At 38.3% G+C, this 23,926-nt stretch overlaps 1 protein-coding gene across 2 annotated transcripts; it reads left to right on the top strand.

Moving 5' to 3' along the window:
• Window positions 1–795: 795 nt before the first annotated feature.
• Window positions 796–23,760, top strand: bmpr2a (bone morphogenetic protein receptor type 2a). Of its 2 annotated transcripts, none has more exons than XM_039689656.2 (15): window positions 796–1,576; window positions 8,833–8,985; window positions 9,063–9,239; window positions 11,435–11,587; window positions 11,665–11,847; window positions 12,044–12,151; window positions 12,254–12,345; window positions 12,705–12,932; window positions 13,680–13,794; window positions 16,737–16,897; window positions 17,022–17,169; window positions 17,253–17,389; window positions 17,497–17,666; window positions 19,049–20,241; window positions 21,801–23,760. In XM_039689656.2, the coding sequence occupies exons 1-15, from the start codon at window positions 1,501–1,503 to the stop codon at window positions 22,070–22,072; spliced, it is 3,366 nt and encodes a 1,121-aa protein (XP_039545590.2). In that variant the 5' UTR covers window positions 796–1,500; the 3' UTR covers window positions 22,073–23,760. The 2 variants fall into 2 exon arrangements, with proteins under 2 accessions (XP_039545590.2, XP_039545591.2); XM_039689657.2 differs by having other exon boundaries at window positions 797–1,576; window positions 11,665–11,841.
• The last annotated feature ends 166 nt before the right edge of the window (window positions 23,761–23,926 follow it).

Raw genomic sequence — 23,926 nt, 5'->3', positions numbered from 1 at the left:
TGTGATCAATCGCATCCAAAATAGAAGTCTGTGTTTACATAAAATATTTGTGTGTGCTGTATATAATTATTTTGTATATATAAATACACACACATGCATGTATATATTTAAGAAAATGTGTTAATAATATATAAAATATTTATATAATATAGATTATGTATTTATATATATACAGAATTTAAGTGCAAATAATTATTAAATATATACATGCATGCATAGGTATTTATATATGCAAAATAATTATACACAGCACACATAAATATATTATGTAATCACAGACTTTTGGATGCGATTAATCGCAATAAATTTTTGCACAGCCCTAATATATATATATATATATATATATATATATATATATATATATATATATATATATGTATATATGTGTGTGTATGTGAATTATAGGGCCTAAAGAGACCAGAACACACACACACACACACACACACACACACACACACACACACATATATATATATATATATATATATATGTGTGTGTGTGTGTGTGTGTGTGTGTATACGACATGTGCTTCTTGCCTATTAATATAGTAGATATTTTACAAAATTATTTTAAAATTATAATATTGACGATATATAGCATAATTTATACGATGAGGTTATATATATGTTTGTAAATTGGTTGTCTGGGTAATTTTAAACTGGCAATTTTTTTAAATACAGTTCTGCTTGGCAGTGTGAATTTATTATCAGCCTTGATGTCTGTCATCAGTCATTCCACCAGTCTGCCGCATGAGGGCGCTTCACCTCTATTCTCTTATAAAGCGGCCCCCACATCGAACAATCGGATCCTGGAGACAATCTGAAGACGAGGCGTTTCCAGTCGCTGTCTGGTCTGCTGTGTCTTCCTGCCCGTCTACTGTTGCCGTTCCCCTTGTTTGGACTACGGACGAAAAACGCTAAACGGACAGTTTCCCAGCTCAATGGATCATGGAAACAAAGAAAAATCCTGAAACGAAGATCAAAAGATAACGAACGCGAGGACTATGACGACGAATGGACATTTTAATAGTCGGCAATCACGAAACGGATGTTTTCCTGTCCAGAAACTGTGTTACCATCGAGGAGACTTGCGGTCTCGGGATGTCCCATATAACTGCGCTAAACTCTGATTAGGCAAATGTATGGTGCGCGTGCTTTGGAACAAAGGGAAAACAAAGTTATGGTTTGTTAATTTGGTTTGTTACCATAGGACTCTCAGCATTCAGATTTCACAGCCATTGGATTTGATGCTTCCTGCTGAAGGGGAAAAAAGAAGTGAAGATTTAACGCAAGACCTTTAAGTTTATATCCTATTTTATGCTTCTTTAAAACGATGAACAACTTGCTTTTGATGCTGTATTGAAAAAAAAAAATGTGTGATGCTGGACTCTCCAAAGCACCAATATTATTGCCTGACTGCACTCTGAAGCCGTGACAGCTATACGAGTAACAGAGAATAAATTACAATATATTGTATTTGAAGAGGAGAAAAGAAAAAAACATGGCAGTTGAAGGCCGAATAACAATTCTTGACGTTGGACTGATCGCAGTAGTGGTTCTTCTGGGTCCTGTGGCTGGTAAGTAATAGTAAACACATAGTAGCAATAGAAAATATCATAGAATTACAGTAAAATTGCAGTTCCACACCCTAGTTTCTCAAATCCCTCCATATTCTTCAAAGTGAAGGCGTAATTAATTGTACACTGTGTGTGTGTGTGTGTGTGTGTGTGTGTGTGTGTGTGTGTGTGTGTGTCCTGCCACTTTTGTGGTAAATTCACTGCCACCCACATCCATCAGGAACTCTTCATTTCCTGAGTGTGTGTTTGTGGATAAGTAACAAAGCGAGCCAGTAGAACAACACTTTATGTATCATTGTGTGTATGGATACCTACTGCAAATGTGCCACTGTATCTAGGTGTGCGTTTGTGTCCATTTAAATATTATTTTTATCTTTATGTGTGTGTGTATGTGTGTTCTCTCTGGCACCAGCCCCTGAGCTGCAGTGGAGCTACTGAGCAGCATCACACAGATAAGATAAGAGCTGACCCTGCTCATGGTTCATGAGAATAAAAGCTAAACACTGATTAGCCGTTAAGACAAGCATGAAACTTAATTTCCCATCTTGCGGTTTGGTCATAAGGACACATTATGGCTTGCAGATTGGCCTCCTACAGCTAACCCTGCAGTCTGACCACCATCGAAGATGGAATCAGCGCCAAATATCAGCTCAGACAGATATCAGAGTACAGAACGCTATAGGCTTGCTCACGTCCACTTCAGATCCGAGCCAGCCTCAGATTTGTTGCAAATCAAGTAGAACTTGAATCATTTTAAGTCGGAGTTGGAAAATGTTTTTACAACCAATACGTAGAACAATTTTTAAAGCATTATTTTATTTACACACAATAATATCGAAATTATTATTAGACACCTAAATGAAAGCATAAGCATTATGAATCGGAAACTAAAACTATTAACAAATTGTAAAATATAATAATACAATATAACAATAAAATATAAATATTAGATCCATCCATTCATTCTCCAAACCACTTTATCCTCTACTACAGGTTCACAGGGATGTGATAGTCTATGTAAGTCTAGCTAAAATACTACTAAAGCTTAAAAAAAAAACTTCAAATGAAATCAAAATAGTAAAAAATAAAAGTAATAAAAAGCACATGACAAATTGACTCAAATTAATCTAATATTAAAATGAAAACTGAACATATAGCCTATTAATGAATAATATAATAGTATAAATAATACTAAATAACACTGTTATGAATATTGTAAGTGTAATAATAATTGAACTTTGTTATTTGACTAGTTGAATAAATTATGCTAACAACACATTCTAACTAACATGCTAACATATTGGTCTGTAATGGGTGTTTCGCACCTAGTTTGCACTTCAAGCAGTGTTGTGCTTGTGTGTGTGTGAACACCGCAAATAACCTGAGACTCATCTTCATGGTTTCTCAACCAGAGGCCCGGGGCTCATAGGGGGCCTCAAGAAAAATTATTTAAAAATTAGACAAAATAAGCATAAAAAAATATAAATCAAGATATTATGTTTGTAATGCTTTATTTTTTTGCCGTTTATAACAAAAATACAGCAAAGTATGCAATAAAAAAGAAGGAAAATTCTGATATTTCTTATTTATATATAATTCAGAGCCTCAACAACTGTTTTTTCCTTGAAGAACCACTGACTTGAAACCTTGGAGATATAAGGAAGGAAGTCTACTTTCAAAAGTGTGGTTTCTAAACCTGGAAAAGTGTAATGTAATTTAATAAAATATTAATTCTGTATTTTTTATAATGAATATAAAGTCACATGACGTTTGAATATTGTTGTGGACAGTGGGGGATCTTGGAGTCAAATAGGATGTTTAAGTATTTTAGAATGCACAAATTCATGCAACCCCAATGAAACAAAGTTAGTATGAAAACACCCACTGATTGTTTCCTTTGCATCGGTATTCTAGTCTAGTCTAGTTTCATTTTGAAACTTTCCAAAAATTTTCCACCAAACCTATGTGTGTGTTTGTCTGTGTGTGCAGTTTCCTCCCTATAATTCTTCTTTTGCGTGTGACAGTAATTGTATGCGCTTCCTGAAATAGTCATTGCATTCCATAGTGTGGGATTGTCAGGGTTTTTGGTATAACCTTATAACCCCAGCAGGAGAGTAAATGTCATTTTACCATAGAGGAGGTCGTGTATTTGATTCTGTGAGTTGTGACGCATTGAGACAATGTCCTTTCAGTTGTGTAGTTCTGATTTGTTCTGTACTCTCTAGTATGTTGATAAGGGTGGCTTATCTCTGAAAATGCTTTGTTTACATACCAGGGTTTAAAAGAATATTTCACTCCAAAATGAACCATTTGTCATCATATACTCATTCCCATCTCATTGCAATTTCATATGGTTTTCTTTTTCTGGGAAAGAGGGTGATTTCCAGTTTTGCACAGGAAAGTGGATGATCAGGCAAATCGACTGTATGTTAAGTTGACATAAAAGTGAACCTGGCTTCCTTGTTTAATTCTGTTCCTGGCCTTGGAAGTGGACTCAGATCTCAAATAAAGTGATGAATATGGAATGCTTTGAATGCAAAATATTGGCAAAAGGGGGTTTGATTCTGCTTTAAAGTTCATTTGGAGGTTTAGTGCAAAATCTTGAGTTTTTGGACCAAAATTTTTAGTCCAAAAAAAGAGGCACGGTCGGTTTATATGATGAACAGGCTTTTATTCACTCAATGTGTTACTCAGCTCGTTTGAGCTTCCGCAAGAACCAATGAGATTCATTCTCTCATGTTACGCAGCACGTTTGGGCTTCTGCAAGAGCCAATAAGATTCTTTCTGATGTTACGCGGCATGTTTGAGCTTCTGCAAGAACCAATGAGGTTCATTCTAGTGTGTTACGCAGCACGTTTGAGCTTTAGGAAGAACCAATGAGATTCATTCTCGTGTGTTACGCAGCACGTTTGAGCTTTAGGAAGAACCAATGAGCCTCATTCTTGTGTGTTACGCTGCACGTTTAAACTTCAGCAAGAGGTTTGTTCTTGTGCGTCAAGCAGGGGTCAGTTGAGCTTCTGTTTTCATTCTCTTTATCAACGTTTTGAAGGGTTAAAGTGATAGTTGTCTATGGAGGGATATAAAGCTCTCAGATTTCATCAAAAAGATACTCGTTTTTGTTCCGAAGATGAAACATTAGTCTTACGGGTTTGGAACGACATGAGGGTGAGTAATTAATGACAGGAATGTTATTTTTGGGTGAACTATCCCTATATACCCAATACTGTCATATATTGTGCATTCATAACTAAGTGTTAGGGTTAGGGTTGGAGGTTACACTTTATCTTAAGGTGTGCCTGCGTAATCACACAAATCATTTATGTGTAATATATTGATTGTAATATTGAACATCATGCTTGGTGGGGTTGGGGTTTGGTTTAGGGTTAATTGCTTGTAATTATGAATAATTTACTTTTACCATTTACTATAGTAATTACATATAACGTGACAATGTAAAATAAAGTGTTACCCTTTTGGAATTCAGCGCAGGAGTTGTAAGGACTACTTTTATGGTGCCTCACACACTTGCACACAAATAGGCCTATTTCTTATTTTGTGAATATTTTAGAGTACACAAATGGTTAAGTAGAGCAGCTGGGTGAAAGTATGGCCGGATGGACAGATTGGAGGAAAGGCAAGGGAGGGTTTTTGGCTAGAAGCGTTAGATGTGAATCAGTATGTAGGTCGTGAGCACATTGCTGTGCTTTGTAGTGCTGTTTAGAAGTGGAGAGTCATGAATTATCCACTTCACTGAGTTGGATTTTGTTTGCTGTTGAAGTGCTTCATAAACTGGATTGCAGTGCTATCAGGTTGCCCAAGTTATAATTTAATATTATATTGGAGCTTTTTGATGAGTAGGCAGTAAAATGCTGGCATGGAGCAAGGCTACGGGACAGAAGAGGTTCCCATATTCAGTTTGATGTGACAATGAACAAATGAAGATGTAATTTATTTATTTTTCTCTCTTTCCATCTCTTACTTTTTTCTTAATGTTTAAGCAAGTTAGTGTTTTTCTACTCACCCTGTCAGAAATGGTCATCTTGGACACACACACATACACGCGTTGGGTTTTCATGTTTTATGTAGACTTTCCATAGGCACCACATGTACTGTACAAACTGCATATTCTATCCCCTAACCCTAAACATACTCATCACAGAAAACTGCTGTTTTACACTTTCAAAAAACATCATTCTGGATGATAAGCTCTTTTTAATCATGGGGACCAAAAAATGTCCCCACATGGTCAAATATAATTGGTATAACTATCTTTGTTGGGACCTTTGGTCCTCACAACATAGATTTTACCAGAACCACACACACACACACACACACACACACTCACTCTTCCTCCCTAATGTGCTTGTCACTTGAACACGGAGAGGGATGAATAGACCACATTTATTATCCTGATATGTCATCCTGTGTCAGAGTCTTCCATTGGCTGACTGCTCATTAGGTTGATGTGTCAGCCAGTGTCAGAAACCACCATTGGCTGTTTGATTCTGTGCTGGAAATTGAATTTAGCTTTCAGCCCCATAGAATAATGTGTCTGATTGGCTATATATGATGTCTGCATTTTCTACTTTTTCATCCTTCCTAGTGTTTTCCTACAAACAATGTTCATATTGAAGGATCTGAAAACAAATATAGTGAATATAACTATGCTATAGATTATGTGATTAAAAGGGTTAGAAATCACATTACATTCTAACATTGTAATACCATTACAATCTAAATGCAAAAATAATACTATTTAAAGCAGAATTAAAAGTTAAAATCACTACATTTGATATAAAACTAAATATAAACAAAAGCAAAGATTAAATGGTAATTGGTAAGAGGAACACACATTCACTCTTCTGAGCTTATATTAGCCTACATTTGATTACCCCATTAATAGTCACTTTACAGTTATGTAATTATTTTCATGAGTAGATTTTAAAATGTAATTTATTCTTATGATGGCAAAGATGATTTCCATTACTCCAGTGTCACACGATCCTTCCGAAATCATTCTAATATATGCTAATTTGCAAGAAACATTTCTTATTATTATTACTGTTTGGAAACAATTATGCTGCTTCATATTTTTCTGGAAAGATTAACAAAAATCAGTAAATAAATAAAATAATTCACTTTTATTCAAGTACAGGGCTAAGATCTTTTGCCCTCAACGGTGATCAAATTCAAACGAAAGGTGTGAATATATGTATAAAATCAGTAAAAAATGTTCACAGCATTGTTGTATTTTATGTATTACCATTGATTTTGAAAAATAGAGATCTCACTCACTTAATGTGAATAAGTTGTATTTCTCTCCACATAATTTTGATATTTATTTCACAGTTCATGATTTCAATTGCCAACAATTAAAACAGTAATATTAAAAATGTAAATATAAAAAAGTTAAACCAACCATAGATATGGTCTTTGTCTTTCAAAACAGTATAATTATATGTTATGTTAACTGCCCGTGTGTGTGTGTATATGTATTCTGTGGGTATATATTAATAAAATGTGTACATTGTATATGTCTGACTTAAATAAATTGAGACTTAGGATATATTGAGAGTGTTTTCAAACAGAGATCACGATTCTGAACAGACAACTAAAGAAAATAAATACTAATTACTCGAGGTTCTGACAAAATGTTAATTGCTGCAGTCTATTTAAAACGTTTAATTCATCTAAATGAATTATTCTTTTAAAATCGGTTTGAATGAACGATTCAGTGACTCATATTTTTCATATTTCATATTTTTTTCATAATTAGATGAATCAGCGTTTCTGAATGTTCTGTTGTGATTTTGTCAAAAGTTTCATGGACACGGGGGATCCGTTGACATTCTAGGAAGGAGATCGCATGGGTGTTTGAATAGAGATTTTTAACGATTAATCGTGCAGCTTTAGCCAGGTATGTAGATGCATCTGTTGGTGTAAATCAGATGAGCTGTGATGTGTTTGTCTTTGCATGCACTCTCAGGGTTAGCGTGCGTGTTTGATAGAATGGAGCCCTCTGGGTAACTGCTCAGTTGTGTTTCTATCAGAGAACGTTCACATCCCCCTCCACAAGCAGACCATGAGCAGAGGAGAGAGTGGGAGGAGAGAGAGAGAGAGAGAGGCATGCCTCTGTGGACATCATAGCTAAGGATGACCTTGGACTTTATCGCCCAAAGATGAGCTCCTTTCCGAGATGAGCGTTATCTGCATTCCTCACTGATAGCTTCTTCAATCTGCAACCCTTTAGAAAAAACAATTATTATGCATTCAGAAAAACATCACCTGCACAACCCTAGTGTCTGTAAGATGCTTTGGGAAGTTTCATTCTCACAAAGCTTGTCTGGCTAAGATATTGCATTCTCAAAACAACTGACGGTTGAACATAGAAGAACACCGGTCACATGCCTACCCTGTTTTTTCTTCTCTGCCATTGGCTAGATAGTACAGAACACTTGTTAACATGACATTCTGCCCCCTTCAGACCCAGGCAGACAGAATCCATCATGTAAGAACTTAGAAAGCAGGTCTTCATTTATCTTATGTAGAAATGGTAATGTAAAACAAAAAAAGCATGATGGAAGCAGACAGGAACCGTACTGGTTTTTAGTAGTCTTTTCTAGGAAAAAGGAAACTATTGTATTTGTCATATAGATTCTTGAGTTTCTATTATGCAGTAAGAAACAGATTTTTTTTTTACTTAACAAGATTTTTGTTAGTGTTTATTTATGTACAATAAACAAAATATTATTTTCCAGTAATAAAACATAATATGTATCATGAATATTTTGTTAGAATATTAATATTAAACCAACGAATATTAAAGATCAGATAACAAAATATCGGTCTATATATCTGCTTTAGTACTTTAATATATGCCACTACATTTTTTAAAAATAATTTTCAGTGTGAAGGACTGCAGGTTCAATATATATATATATATATATACACATTATATATCAATAAATAATGATATCAAGTTGCTAGGAGAGGTTGCTAGGGGTGTACATAGAACCGTTGAGTGAAGCGGTCATAGCCGTGTTTTATCATGAATAAAACACAGCTTTTGACCAATCAGAATCAAGGACTGGAACTAACCGTTTTATAAACAATTATATATATATATATATATATATATATATATACATTACATTTGGTCATTAATTGAATATACTAACATTGTATCTAACATTGTATTTTCTATTCCCTTTATGTAATAATCCTCTCTCTGTCTGTGTTTTTAACTGTCCTTTTAGCTGCACAGAGCGAGCAGAGGGAGTGTGCGTTTACAGAACAGCCACAGGCTCTGGGCGCGCGGATTGAGAACGCCACTATTCGCTGTGGTCACGGAGGTTACTGCTTTGGACTGTGGCGAAAAAAAAATAATGAAATCCAGCTAGTGAAGCAAGGTATATAAATACATTATACACACCAAGACAAAGAACTTTACAGTCAGTCTCACCTTTATTTCCTCCATTTAATACAGGTTGCTGGACAAAAGTCGGGGACCAGGTGGAGTGCCATGACCGCTGTGTGGTGACCAACCCTCCGTCAATTGATCAGAATGAAACGTCTCGATTCTGCTGCTGCAGCAAAGACATGTGCAACCTAAACTTCACAGAGAACTTCCCACCTCCTTCCCCGACCACCCCACAACCTCTACGTGAGTGTGTGTGGCTCATAGACTTAATAGTGTTCAGAATATAAAAACAAATGAGTGTCAGCGAAAGATGTACAGTAGATACAAATGAAAGACACATTCAAAATATATATATATATCCCAAGCGGCAACCTTGCCGTCTCTCTCTTGAAGCCAACACGGAAGTGAATTAAACAGCAATTCATCGAGTGGCCTCTTGAGGCTGACTGCAAAAGCGACTCAAATCTGTATCTCCCCCATATTAAAATGCCTAACTTCACAGCAGAAAAAAACATGTTTACAGCCTGGTGGCAAATCTTGTTTCGGTCTATATCGCTAATTTTGCCCTTCATGACGACTGTGAGGGGGGTGAATTTTTTTTTTACAACTCGTCCTTTAAATTATATTAAGCCTTAAAGTTCTGCATAATTAAGGGCGTGGCCACTTGAGTGACAGGTGGATTGCCGCCGCTGTCACTGCTAGTCGTTTGTCTGCTGTCTGTTAAGCCTAGTTCACACTACATGATTTTAAGCCCACTTTGCAAATCGTTGAGTTCGCCGACAGGTCGTGTTATCGCGTGCAGATCGCGGGGCGATGAACACTCGCCAATCTGTTAGTATGAAAGAGCCAACAACGCATCAACGCCCAGAAAAATATCTAGCATGCTAGATATCCAGAGCTGTCGCACGACTCAACCTCAGTGATGTCATGAGCTACAGCCAATCAGAGCAAGGCATGGGTTGAGGTCACCGGGTAAATCTTATTTTTTCTTTTTTTGCATTTTTTCTCAGAGCAAATCATCGCGCAAACAGTTTGCAGCACTAGTTTCTGTCCGACGTCCATATTCGCGTGTTGTGTTCTTCGTCTTCTTCGCTGGGTATTGGCGCGTGTGCTGTTTCGTGTCATTTCCAGTTCGTTTTATCGTGTAATTTTCGTGAAAAAAAACGTGGTTTGTAAACAAGATAGTATCGTTGGGTGACAGAGTTGTTGTCAAATCGTGTAGTGCGTTACCTCCTGTTGCGGATCAATCACGTTGTGTTGTGTGGTGTGAACAGCTCAACAAATTGAACACTCCTGATTTCACTGAGAGCAAGTCATGTTGTGTGAACCGCACAGTTCAGCCCGACGTTTTAAAATCATGTAGTGTGAACAAGGCTTTAGCGTCACCCTCAGCGTTGTTTGTGCTTTTTTCAGGATTATTTCATACAATTTCTTACACGTATTATACCTTCATCTATGCACGCCGTTGGATTCCGTCGTTGTCGAGTATGGCGAGAACAACCAGCGCTGTATTTCAAGTTGTTTCCCTCGCATGGACTAATGGATCTCTGACAATTTCATTGCTTTTTGGAGTTCAGATTTAAAAACGTCTGTAGATATAGAGACCACACTCATTTTGCGGTACTGTTGCTCTCACGGAACAGATTATTTAACATTGTAGTGTAAAATAAAAAGTACCGTCGGATGAAATCCTGCATGACAGTGCTTTCTCTCCGTCCATACAATAGATGCACACCCTTGAATGAGCGCGGATTTCTAGCGCATTTACTTGAACTTCTGAGGTAATATCTTTGGTTTGACCCGTCTAAGAAATTGAGAGGTGGCCAAAATCAGATTGTAAAATGGACTGCAGCTCTTTATGAACTTGACGTGCGCTGACTGACATGTATGTGCATTACAGACAGTTTCTGATCTCATTGACTTCCATAGTAGGAAAAAAACATACTATGGAAGTCAATGAGACCAGAAACTGTCTGATTACTGATATCCTTCTAAATATCAGAACATCGGCTGAATACATTAGAAAACGGATTAAACCCAACTGTTTAACTCTGGGGGAGTGGTAAAATGAGCCTATTTCCAAAAAAAAAAGTGGAGTATCCCTTTAACTAATTGCCCCTTGTAGGATTAATAAAGTTGATAAAAAAAGTAAATAGTCTCACTTTTAGTTACGTCTTTTAACTATTATAATATTTCGAAGGGCAAAAACATGAACTTTAACTCTTGGCTTTACTTCTTCAATCAGCTGTCACGAGGGCAGTTAGCATATAGCATTAGCACCTCAGCTCCACCCGCGTCCCGCCTCTTTGCCCATTTTATTTTATCCGCTATGTATTTGGTCATTCATTGAATATACTAACATTGTATCTAACATTGTATTTTCTATTCCCTTTATGTAATAACGCTCTCTCTGTCTGTGTTTTTAACTGTCCTTTTAGCTGCACAGAGCGAGCAGAGGGAGTGTGCGTTTACAGAACAGCCACAGGCTCTGGGCGCGCGGATTGAGAACGCCACCATTCGCTGTAGTCGCGGAGGTTACTGCTTTGGACTCTGGCGGAAAAAAAATAATGAAATCCAGCTAGTGAAGCAAGGTATATAAATACATTATACACACCAAGACAAAGAACTTTACAGTCAGTCTCACTTTTATTTCCTCCATTTAATACAGGTTGCTGGACAAATGTCGGGGACCATCAGGAGTGCCATGAACGCTGTGTGGTGACCAACCCTCCGCCAATTGTCCAGAATGGAACGTCTCGATTCTGCTGCTGCAGCAAAGACATGTGCAACCTAAACTTCACAGAGGACTTCCCACCTCCTTCCCCGACCACCCCACAACCTCTACGTGAGTGTATGTGGCTAATAGACTTATAGATAGTGTTCAGAATATAAAAACAATTGAATGTCAGCGAGCGATGTACAGTAAATACTAATGAAAGACACGGGTTAAAGAACATTTGATAAATTAAATAAAGTATTGCCATTTTGTTAATGTCTATTTCACTTTCTGTCTATTAAAATAATATATTGTCTTTGAATCCTTTAAGACTCGCACCGACTCTACAGAGAGGAAGCCATCTTTGCTGCTCTAGCAACTGTGTCCATGGTTGCCGTCCTTGTCATTTTTGTTTTTTTTGGCTGCCGGATGCTAAGAGGTGTGTTTCCGTAGTGATGTTATGATGCATTAATGTATGATTCAATCCGGACAATGAAATTACCAATGTGCTTCTGGATTTATATGCCTGTGTGTATTCCAGGATGTGCTAAACACTCTTTGCATACCTTGGATAGTCTGGAGGCAGCACTTTCCCCTCCTTCTCTGGATTTGGACAACCTTGTTCTGCTGGAGGTAGAAGACACCAATCACAGCTTGGTTCTTTTTGCCGTCCCCCTGTTTAAGCAAACAAAAAAGTGTATAAACCTCCAGGGAAAAATGTCATTTTTTTAATGAAAAAAATATTTTTTTATATACATTTCTTAATTGAAAATAAATGGGGAAATAGTTTGACATATAATGGGCCATTTTAATTTGACTTCAGGGATCATTTGTAGGCATTGGTGTTTTTGTATTAAATATAAAAATATTTGCTAAATAAAGGGATGGTGCAAGACGACTTCACCTTACGAATGGCTGTCGAAAGTAAAAAAAAAAAAATATATATGTAAATAATTATCTTTTACACTTCGATCTTTTTCTGCTCTTCACAGCTGATTGGCCGGGGCCGGTACGGAACCGTGTATCGCGGTTCACTGGACGACCGAACTGTGGCCGTGAAAGTTTTCATCTCCTCTAACCGCCAGCAGTTTACCAACGAGCGTTTGATTTACCGCAATCTCTTGGATCACGAGAACGTAGCACACTTCTTAGAGAGCGAGGAACGTGTCGGCACAGAAGGCAGAACAGAGTTTCTCCTCTTGCTGGAGTTTTACCCTCATGTGAGTATCGCAAGGACATTGAGGAACCCAAACCAAGTACCAAAAGCAAAAACTCCAGTCTAATTCCAGATTTCTTCTTCTTTTCCTGTCAAACGTTTAGCCTGTTCTTATTTTTTTTCTCTCACATTCCTTTTTCTCTACATCACAGCTCCAAAAGTGCAAGCATACGCATTTATGTTGTGGTTATATTTAGAGACCTGAGGGATCTGATGTCATGTTTGATCCTGTGGTAACAGCATCCCACGAGTGTGATATGATATCTTCGGATATCACTAAAACTTTCTCACTCTCTTCCTCATGTTTTTCTCTGCATCCTTTTTCTCTCGCTCTCTTTTTTTGCAATTATGTAACAGAAAAAGGTTACAATTCAGCAGAATATCCTCATTTAACCTCTCTCGTTGCTTATTCACACCCACAAAGCACTTACTCGATATTATGGAGGAAGAGAGAGATTATTGACTGGGTTGCGAAGTATTCAATTATTCATAACCGTGGGCTTTCAGCCTCAAGCCTCAAGCCAGGTTGCCATAGCGACAGGAGGCATCCCTGAGGTAGTCCCGAGGTACGGCAGGAGTGCATTAATTGTGCTACTCTTGTAACTTTGAGATACACCGGCTCTGCGCTTTAATCTCATACTCCCTCGCTTCTCCGTCCTCTTCCCCACCCCCCCATGTTTTCCCTGTGTGTTCCTCCCTGTACATTGCAGATGATTTCCTCTGAATAGAGTACTCCCTCTGTCTTTCCCAGGGTTCACTGTGCATGTATCTGAGCGGGCGGACTGTGGACTGGCTGGGCTGCTGTCGTTTGGCTCTGTCTGTGACCAGAGGGTTGGCGTACCTGCACACAGAGATACAGAAAGGGGGTGAGACACAGAATAACAAATGAAACATTTTGTCATCATTCACTCGTTCAAGTCGTTTGTCCAAAATACATGATTTTCTTTCCTCTGTGGAATACAAAAGCAAAATGTTGGCGTATACACTGACCAATTTTCATGAAATGATGACATACAGTACACCACTGTTCAAAAGTTTGGTGTCAGTAAGATTTTTAAATGAATACTTCATTAAATTGATAAAAAGTGACAGCATAGACATTTATAATGTTACAAAATATTTAAATAAATGCTGTGCTTTTTTCTATTCATAAAAAAAATCTGAAAAAAAAATCATCATGGTTTCCACAAAAACAATAGGCAGCTTTTTTCAACATTGATAATAATAGGAAATGTGTTTGTTAAAGGGATAGTTCACTTTGAAATTAATTTTTGGTAAGTTTTAACTTACCTCAAGGTCATCCAAGATAAAGGTGTCTTTGTTTCCGCAGTAGTTTCACTTTTTATATTTTTAGGTCAAACCGTTCGTGTCTATCAGTCATATAATGGAGTTCTATGGTCACCACCTCAAAGAGCAAGCACAGAGAAGTCCAAATTCAACATGATTTAATTACTCGTAAATGTAAGTACACATTGATGGCCTAAGACACGAAACGAGCGGTTTGTGTGAGAAAACGAACAGTTTTTATACCGTTTTTACCTCTTGTAACCAAGGTAACGAGGTAAAAACAATATAAATACTGTTCGTTTATCAAAAATATCAAAATTGAAACTACTGCGGAAACAAAGACACCTACATCTTGGATGCCCTTGAGGTAAGTTAAAACATACCAAAAATTAATTTCAAAGTGAACTATCCCTTTAAGCACCAGATAAGTATTAGAAAGATTTCCGAAGGATCAAGTGACACTGAAGACTGGAGTAATGATGCTGAATTTTCAGCATTGCATACATTTTAAAATATATTTGACAATTCGCGAAGGCAGACCTTTTTTGCGTCTGATGAATTGGGGTGAGGGACGTGCTTTGATTTTAAAAGATCTTAAAATAGAAAAGTTATTTTAAAATTGTAATAATATCTCACAATAATAACATTTTCACTGTATCAAATAAATTCATCCTGTGAGCATAAGAGACCTTTTTCAAAAACAAAAACAAAAAATCATACTGGCCCTAAAGTTTTGAGCAGTAGTGACTCAGGCTATTAAAATGGCAAAAAGGTATTAGCTACTTAAAATACACTTTCGATTTTAATTTTGAGTGTTAAATGGAGTCGCAGTATGGATGTGATAGTGGGTGTGTGCGCTTTATTTATAGACTCGGTATGAGAAAGCAGGAAGGCAGGGATGGGGCTTTTTTTTAGTTTTCTTTGTCTTTGTTTTAGTGTGAAAGCAAAGGTTCTAAAAGTGTTTAGATTTTATTTAGTGTCAAAAAAATGGCATATTAATGAAAAGCGACAGAAAGGGAGACCAAAGAAAGAGAGAAAGTGTCTTCATCTTCATCCCAGTGGACCCGGTCATTGTAATATAAACTGACACATTCTTTTCAACTCACAAAAACGAACCACCCTTCCTTCCTCCTTTCATATAGAGCATTATTATATAACAAAGTGGCTCGGCTCTAAAATCTGTTTGGATGGGCCATGGTCAAACCAATTTTCATTTCACATAATAGTGATCACTACCAGTTACAGTGTAATGGTTAATGAAATATATTAATTGGCAGACAAACTGATTATGGTTATTATTATTATCAATAAATGTAACTATTTACTGATAAAAATACATTTAAAATCAGTTAATACAAATAAAAATGTCATTTTTATTTAAATTATTATTATTATACATTATTATATTATATTACTGAATTATTATAATTCCGTGCCTTTTATCATATTGATTTTATAAAAGTGAGCAAACGAACATAAGCCACTCGAGGCTGTGCATTACATTAAAGGATTAGTTCACTTTTCAAAAAACTTTTGCTGATAATTTACTCACCCCCATGTCATCCAAGATGTCCATGTCTTTCTTTCTTCAGTCAAAAAGAAATTAAGATTTTTAATGAAAACGTTCCAGGATTTTTCTCCATATAATGCACTTCAGTGGGAACCAGAAGGTTCAAGGTCCAAAAGAAACTTTCAGTACAAACTGCAAACTTGTTCAAAGGGCTTTAAGCGATTCCAGACGATGAATAAGGGTCTTATCAAGCGAAACGATTGCTCATTTTTTTTAAAAATAACAAACTTTAAGTTTTATAATATCAAACGCTCGCCTTGCTCTGTTCTGTGCTGCACGTTCGTGACTCTCCTGTTCGAACTCGTTCAACAAAATGAACAAATCTTTTTCCGAATCAGTTTGTTTCTTTCGCCGAATCAACCAAATGTTTTGGAAAAAGATTTGTTCATTTTGATGAACAAGTTCGAACAGGAGCGCGTTACAGAACAGAGCAAGGCGAGCGTTTGAGCTTACAAAACTTAAAATTTGTTGTTTATTTATAAAACGAGCGATCGTTTCGCTTGATAAGACCCTTATTCATCGTCTGGAATCGTTTAAAGCCCTTTGAACAAGTTTGCAGTTTGTACTTAAAGTTTCTTTTGGAACTTGAACCGTTTGGTTCCCACTGAAGTCTATTATATGGAGAAAAATCCTGGAATGTTTTCATCAAAAACCTTCATTTCGTTTCGACTGAAGAAAGAAAGACATGGACATCTTGGATGACATGAGTGAGTAAATTATCAGCAAAAGTTTTTTCAAAAGTGAACTACTCCTTTAAGGTGTTTTTAAGCACTAACTAGACAACTTGCAATAGTAAAATCCCTGTTACATACTGTTATTTCTGGAGACACAAGTGGGTTCTAGTGCTCTCTAGTGGCAATTTTGATATTGTGATTTACTCTCATGTAATTTTCATCCCACTCCATCCCCTTCCATCACTCTCTCCCCTCCCTCTCTTTTTCCCATTGTTAGACGTGTATAAACCGGCCGTGTCTCACCGGGATCTGAACAGTAGGAATGTACTGGTGAAGACAGATGGCTCTTGTGTCATCAGTGATTTTGGACTTTCCATGATTCTGACGGGAAAGAAACCACCTGGGCATGGAGAAGAGGACAACAGTGCCATCAGTGAGGTTAGCAAACAGCATTTCAAACTGGTCCAGTCTAATCCATCCCACCATATTCTAAACCCGACCAATGATTTGGACAATAATACCTCAGACTAATCATATGTCATACCCCTTTCTGACTGAATAGGTTGGTACAGTGCGGTACATGGCCCCAGAAGTGCTAGAAGGGGCCGTGAATCTGAGAGATTGTGAGTCGGCACTGAAACAAGTGGATGTTTATGCGCTGGGTCTGCTTTATTGGGAGACCTTTATGTGTTGTGCTGACCTCTTCCCAGGTACCACTCGCATGTACATGTGTGCAGATCTTTCCATGTCACAGCTGCTGTATGTACTCAATAAAAATATTCTCTATCACCAGGTGAGACGGTGCCAGCATTTCAGATGGCTTTTCAGGCAGAGGTGGGCAATCACCCTACCATTGAAGACATGCAGGCACTCGTGTCGAGAGAAAAAGAAAGACCCAAATTCCCAGAGGCCTGGAAAGAGAATAGTCTGGTGAGAAATTAGGATGTGAACACACACGCACAGCTTATTAAAAAATAGGGAACTAAAATAGATTTGTTGATGCTGATAAATGTGTGTGCGTGTGTGTTTATGTGCAGACGGTGCACTCTCTGAAAGAGACAATGGAAGACTGCTGGGATCAGGATGCTGAAGCTCGACTTACAGCTCAGTGTGCAGAGGAGAGACTTACTGAACTTCTCCTCATCTGGGATCGAGAAAAATCTGTTAGTCCTCCTCTCAACCCCAGCACTGCACTGTATAACCACAGGTAATCAATAACCAATAATTACAGAAAAAACACAGATAATGACTGAGTAAGTCGTAGGTGAGATCCAAATTCGGCGTAACATCTCCGTTCCGACGTTGTGCCGAATTTGGATCTCACCAGCCCAATCATCTTCGATTTGAAACTAAACGAGCCAATGGACACTGGTGTGCAAGATTTGCATCGCTCGCTCCGCCCTGCAGCATTCGATGAACAGATTCCACTTCAAAGCATAGATGTGCCTTGTAGAGTGCGCCCTCGCTGAAGTGATAGTGATGGTGTCTACCACCTTCTGGGGTAGATCTCCTAAAACCTCAGCGTCCCGTCACAACCACACGTGGAGGTTCCAGAGGGCTGGACACGAGTGCCAATGGGTGCCTCGTCTCTGAGAAAGCAGATCTTTACTAAGAGGGATGCGAAAAGCACGAAAAGCATCCGTTCTGGGAACCAGTTCTGCTCCTCGTCCTCCGTGACTTTTCACCTGCGTTAACTATTTTAGGAAGTTCTCTTTAAGTGCTGGAGTGCAGGGATTTAGTGCAGCCTACGGTGTGCAGCAACAATGCTCTTTTGCTATATGAACAGCTAGCCTGGATAACGCCAGACCACGTATCATTGAGAATGAAACGTGGTCTGGAAACCACATGTTCATTTTCACGTATTTGAGGCGTGGTTTGCGAATGCCCAGAGCCGTATTATTGGGTGCTACGAATGTCTATCAAATGCGCCTGTACGTCTATCAAATGCGTCTATCAAATCATGGTCATTTGTTTGCATTTGAAATGTGTATAATGCTGCGTTCCAGGCAGGTTTTTGAACACGTAAATCACGACTTCAAACCACGACTTACGACTTTGTAGCATTCCAGGTCATTCACGCCAAACTACCTAGATGTAAACAAACCAGCATGGCAGACCTTACGGGGCTCACGCGCGTTTGTAATATTTTCTAATGCCAAAGGTGCTTACTCCTTGTTTATTTGTGGGAAACTGAGGAGGAAAAATAGCGCATGAGGCAAGATAAGCTGTTATACTCTTTATTTTACTTTATTTGTATATTTGGAAATGTATTTGGTATATATTTATCGTTGCACTCAATGGACTGAAAACTAGTTGACGTTATATTGTCCTAAAGTGTATTCTCACTGTGTACCGCCTGCAGAAACACTGCATAAGTAGGGGCTGTTATTGGTTCGCGGGCTATGTGACGTCAGAACTCGTAACTGGGAGTACATCGATCTAGTACGAGTTCACGGGTGGGAAGTCATGAGTTCACGGGTATAAGGTTGGAAAAACACGAGTTACTGGTTGCCTGGAACGCGGCATAAGTCTATGTTACACAACATCTTTATCTCATTTGATTCTACCAACGCTTCTTAAATTTTCCAGGAATATCTCTAACGGAAGGCAGACACCTAAAGTGGGTTCTCTCCTTGAATCCACAAACACTGAAAACCATGAGGGTGCTGATAAACCCCTCCACAACGACACCTCAGTGGGAGGGTCTAACCCTGCAGAGAAGAACAGGAACTGCATCAACTATGAGTGGCAGCAGGCCCAATCACGTCAGTCTGGCACAGAAAGCTCCACCCCCACTCCTGTTTTAGAACCATGCAATGCCACTCAGCCTCCGTCAGTAGGCAATGGGGGTCCCCTTTGTGCTCAGCTGACCCGGGAAGACCTGGAGACACTAAAACTGGCCCCAAGTGAAGTCCAAAGGAACTTGAGGGAGAGCTCAGATGAGAGCCTAATGGAACATTCGCAGAAAGAGTTCTGCTCTCCGGAAACAATGACCTCGCACGGCCCGTTCTACCCCCACACGAAGATGATATCTGAGGTTTCGGGGTCACAGGGTTCCAGTCGGACTGCTGACACCCCTATAACCATTTTACCTAAGCAGCAGAACGTCCCAAAGAGACCGAGTAGCCTAAGTCTCCATGCCAAGCCTTCTGGGAAAACACCCACCTCGTCATCTTCATCACTACGGATGAAGTTTGGTAAACTTGGAAAGTCGAATCTGAAAAAAGTTGAGATGGGCGTGGCTAAAGCCAGCGTGGTGAGCACAGCACATGAAGTCAGGTCAATTACCATTGCCAACAACGATGCTGTGACAGCAGTGAATAATTATGCCACTGGAGCACCACCTGAGCCATCAGGATGCCCAGCCAACGCCGCCGATGTCCATTTGAAGGGCGCCATGAGTTCTGAGGACTTGACCTTCGGCCTCTTGAACACTAGCCCTGATGAGCAGGAGCCTCTTCTGAGAAGAGATTCGCACCCTGACAATGCAAACAACAATAACAGTAATAACAACAACGGCGAAGGAGAGGGTGATGGAGACTCTGAAGATGGAGAAGGAGGAGAGAACAGTGAGAGCGTTGGTCCAACAGGGGACGCTCCATTGGCTTCTACCGTGGAGCCTGTTGCTTTGCCTGGCCCTTGTCCTGCCCCAACTGTGGTTCCTCTACAGGCCCAAACCCAAGCTCAGACACACGGAGAGGCCCTGCTCAGACAGAACCGTGTGCGCAGACCTGAGAGACCCAACTCACTGGATCTGTCCATCACCACACTGCCATTACTGGGTGAGTATTAGTGCTGCAAACTCAACAACTTTTAATGAAACTTGCCTTTTTGTTTTTTGCAGTATCAATGAGTTAGACTTGCTGATGTTTATAAATTAATGTATCACTATACAAGACACAGAATACATGCAATTAGATACTCTCTACAGAGCCAATGGGTGAAGCTTGAAGTCCAGCTACCCCTTCTGAACATATTGAGTGGAGATCGAAGGTCCAGCCACACCCTAACCTGACCCCTAAACCTAAAATTAGGTGCATCTCCACCCATTACGTCAAGAGAGGGGGAGCTGGACGTCATTTGGCTCTGCACTGAGCATCACCATGGAATTGTGGAATAGCTGTGTGTTCATACTCTTCATCATTATTTAGAAGTACATATAATTGGGCCTGTAAGACACACCTTGTTTCTACAAAGTCTTCCAAACCTTTCTTTTGTCTGTTGGAGAGCTCTTACCAAATTTGTCAATCGTCCTGTAACAGTGCATAAAGTAAAATAGTCAAGTCAAGTCAGCTTTATTTATACTGTATAGAGCCTTTTACAATACAGATCGTTTCATAGCAACTTTACAGAGATAACAGAAGTTTCTAGAAGAAAATAGCGTCACAGTCCAGCTTAAATAGAATAGAATAGAATAGAATAGAATAGAATAGAATAGAATAGAATAGAATAGAATAGAATAAATCTTTATTGTCCACCGGGGTGGAAATTCTTCTTTGGCTCACCGCAACATACAGAACAAAACATACAAATAATGTCTCAGGCATAATAAAGAAACATTTCTAGATAAAAAAAAACTTGTTAAGAATATACAGTATATACTTATACATTAAAAATAGCAGCTCATTTGTTACTGTTGTTTTGTTTTGTTAAGGATACTAATGGCATTTGGAATAAAAGATCTTTTAAAGGAACTTTTAGCCAGAGGAACAAAAAAAAAAGTTCATTAAGAAATAAGTTCATTGATGGTTAATTTTTGTTGTAAAAAGTTCATTTAGTTCATATATATATATATATATATATATAGCCAGTCGGGAGAAAACTGTGATGTCATCGTTCAGCTCGGTTTAGTTCTCAATCTCATATATAATGGTTTCAATGCAGGCAGATCAATAATATTGTTTAATATTAAATTAAATGTCCCCAGCTAAGCAAGCCAAAAGCCAAAGGCGAAAGAAAAAAAATACAGTTAAATGACAATAATTTAATGATTGCAAAATTCTATATAGGCTACTAAAATCTTAAATTATGTTTAATAATACATTTTATAATAATTGTTAATTTATGTGAGATTGGGTGTGCTGGCTGGCTGGCTTCCTATTGATTGGACTATTTTCACGTATCCACTATTTCACGTATTTCACGTATTCTCATTCGGATTCAAAAATAGTGTATGTTTACATACATTTTACTTGTTACAAATGTGCAAATGTTTATTTCACTAGGCAAAGTGAATAAGTTGTTACTAAACATTACACGTTTAAAATGACACGTTATCATGCACATCTAAACAATTGACTCCTAAAGTTAACAATGCTGTAATTTCTTGGTTCGCCCACAGGAGGCAAGTCTGCCGGCGACGTGACAGAGGGATCAGGAGATAAAATCAAGAAGCGGGTGAAGACACCTTACGCTCTGAAGAAGTGGCGCCCTGCCAGCTGGGTTATCACCACGGATACAATGGATGCTGAAGTCAACAACAACAAATGTCATGGAGGGCCCGGGCAGAACCAGAATCAGGCTGGTACCAGCAGACCTAAATCAGCCTCAGCTGTGTATCTAGGTGGTCGAGGGGGATCTCGCTTCTCAGATCCCAGTGACTGTGACTTTTGAACTTTGACCTCATTTTGAAAAACAGGCTAAAATCGTATAAACATTCAACTCTACAGCTCTGAACAGTCTGAAGGCTGTGGAGACAAATGTGGACTGGACCATATACATGTCTTAATTTAAACCCAATTGTAAGCACAGTAAGAGTCTTAGTGGCTTAACATTGAAAAGAGCTATGCAGCCATCTTTAAGTTTAATGTTTGTATGTTTAAAAGTCCATTTTTAGTTGCACTTTTTTTTGCTACAAGTTATAAATCATAATTATTCTGACCATTCAAAATGGTCCCTAATATTTAACCAGTGTAAATGGTGTACTTAATCGTCACACTCAGTCCTAAGGTAAAGAAAACCCTGGAAATATCAGGGAATTTTCTGATTCCCTGAAAATTCTGATTATTAGACCTGGAAAAAAAGGAAACAAAATCTTAAGAGTAATAGAAATTGATATAGTCAATATTATTTATGTTCATCTCTCTCTTTGTGAGTGTAACCTCTACAAAACTATTACAAATATAAAGAGTTATACATCCAATAGCCCTTTTTTTAAGATTATAGGGCTACTCATTAACATTCATTAGAAGAATTTTGCATGAAAGGTGACAAAGCTTTAATTTTTGCCCACGCAGACCTGAAAAATGTTTACATTCTCTACTACTTTACCATGCACGGTTTCTGAGCTTTGAGATTTATCAGACGATATTACTGATGTTCCCATGTGACTCTGGTCATGGCATCTGATACTGATGCAAAACCTATTCCCTTCTAAATCAACACACTATAAAAAAGCAATTCAACGAACACATTTCACTGTGGTGGCACTATGTATCTCTCAGCATCACACACTCAAGACTGCTGCAAGACAATGTTTGGAAATGGTGTGACTACAGAGAGACCATGGCAACATCTGATATGAACAGCCGCAGGCATCACACCTCTTGCTTTCTGGGTAAGCTTTACTCAGAGATGAAAGACAAAGCTGCACTGGGTCTGGTAAACCAACTGTTCTGGATCCCGTTAAAATGTCTAATGATGCTTTGGACCTACTTGTCATTTACTTATTTTTCTATGTGTGAGTGAGTGTGCATGAGCGCACAAGGTGTTTGTTCCTGTGTCTTTGTGTCTCGTCTCTGATCGTGTGAAAGGTTTTTGTGTTGCATGATGTTTGTATCTATTCTTGTGGGGATGTGCATCTTCATATGCACTTACATGTTCAAGTTTAAAAAAAAAAACTTGTCTTTTTTCAAAGCACAGCACACAAGAGCAGCATTTTATGCAATGCACAAAGACATGAAGCAAGCAGCTCTGGTCTGAAATCAAACATTCTTGTGTTACCAAAATGCTCTCGCATGTCAGTGATAATTGATTGGACGCTGCCATTATAATCATATAAACAGAGTCCCATGTTATCCTCACCTTAACTGACTGTTGCATGTCTTAAATGCATCTTAAAGAGCACAAGATACTTTCAGCTGCGACCCTGGTGTGTTTATGCACATGTGCATGTATGCGTGGATGAGCGTTTGTATGATGTTATTCACCTGTTACACAATCGTTGTAGTCGTAGTGTCGTGATCAATCATTTTATTACCCCTTGCTGAAACATTTTGAAAATTGTGATTTGTATAAGAAGGTGCAGACTGTAAAAGTGTATTGTTATCTGCAGATTTAAATTAAATTATGCTTTCAATTTGCATAGTCTCAGTTTATTTACATTGTCATAAAAAATACATGATGGAACTGATATGTGAACATTTGGAGTTGCAATATGAGACTATCACCACTAGTCGACGCACTAAAACATGTTATTTCTAACCTTGACCCTTAAGAAATCATGCATTTTTATTAAAGCATTTATTG

Source organism: Pimephales promelas, chromosome 8 (genome assembly GCF_988280905.1).
Source record: "Pimephales promelas chromosome 8, fPimPro1.hap1.1, whole genome shotgun sequence".
Classification (NCBI taxonomy): Eukaryota; Metazoa; Chordata; class Actinopteri; order Cypriniformes; family Leuciscidae; genus Pimephales; species Pimephales promelas.
This window is presented reverse-complemented; position numbering and strand designations above follow the sequence as displayed.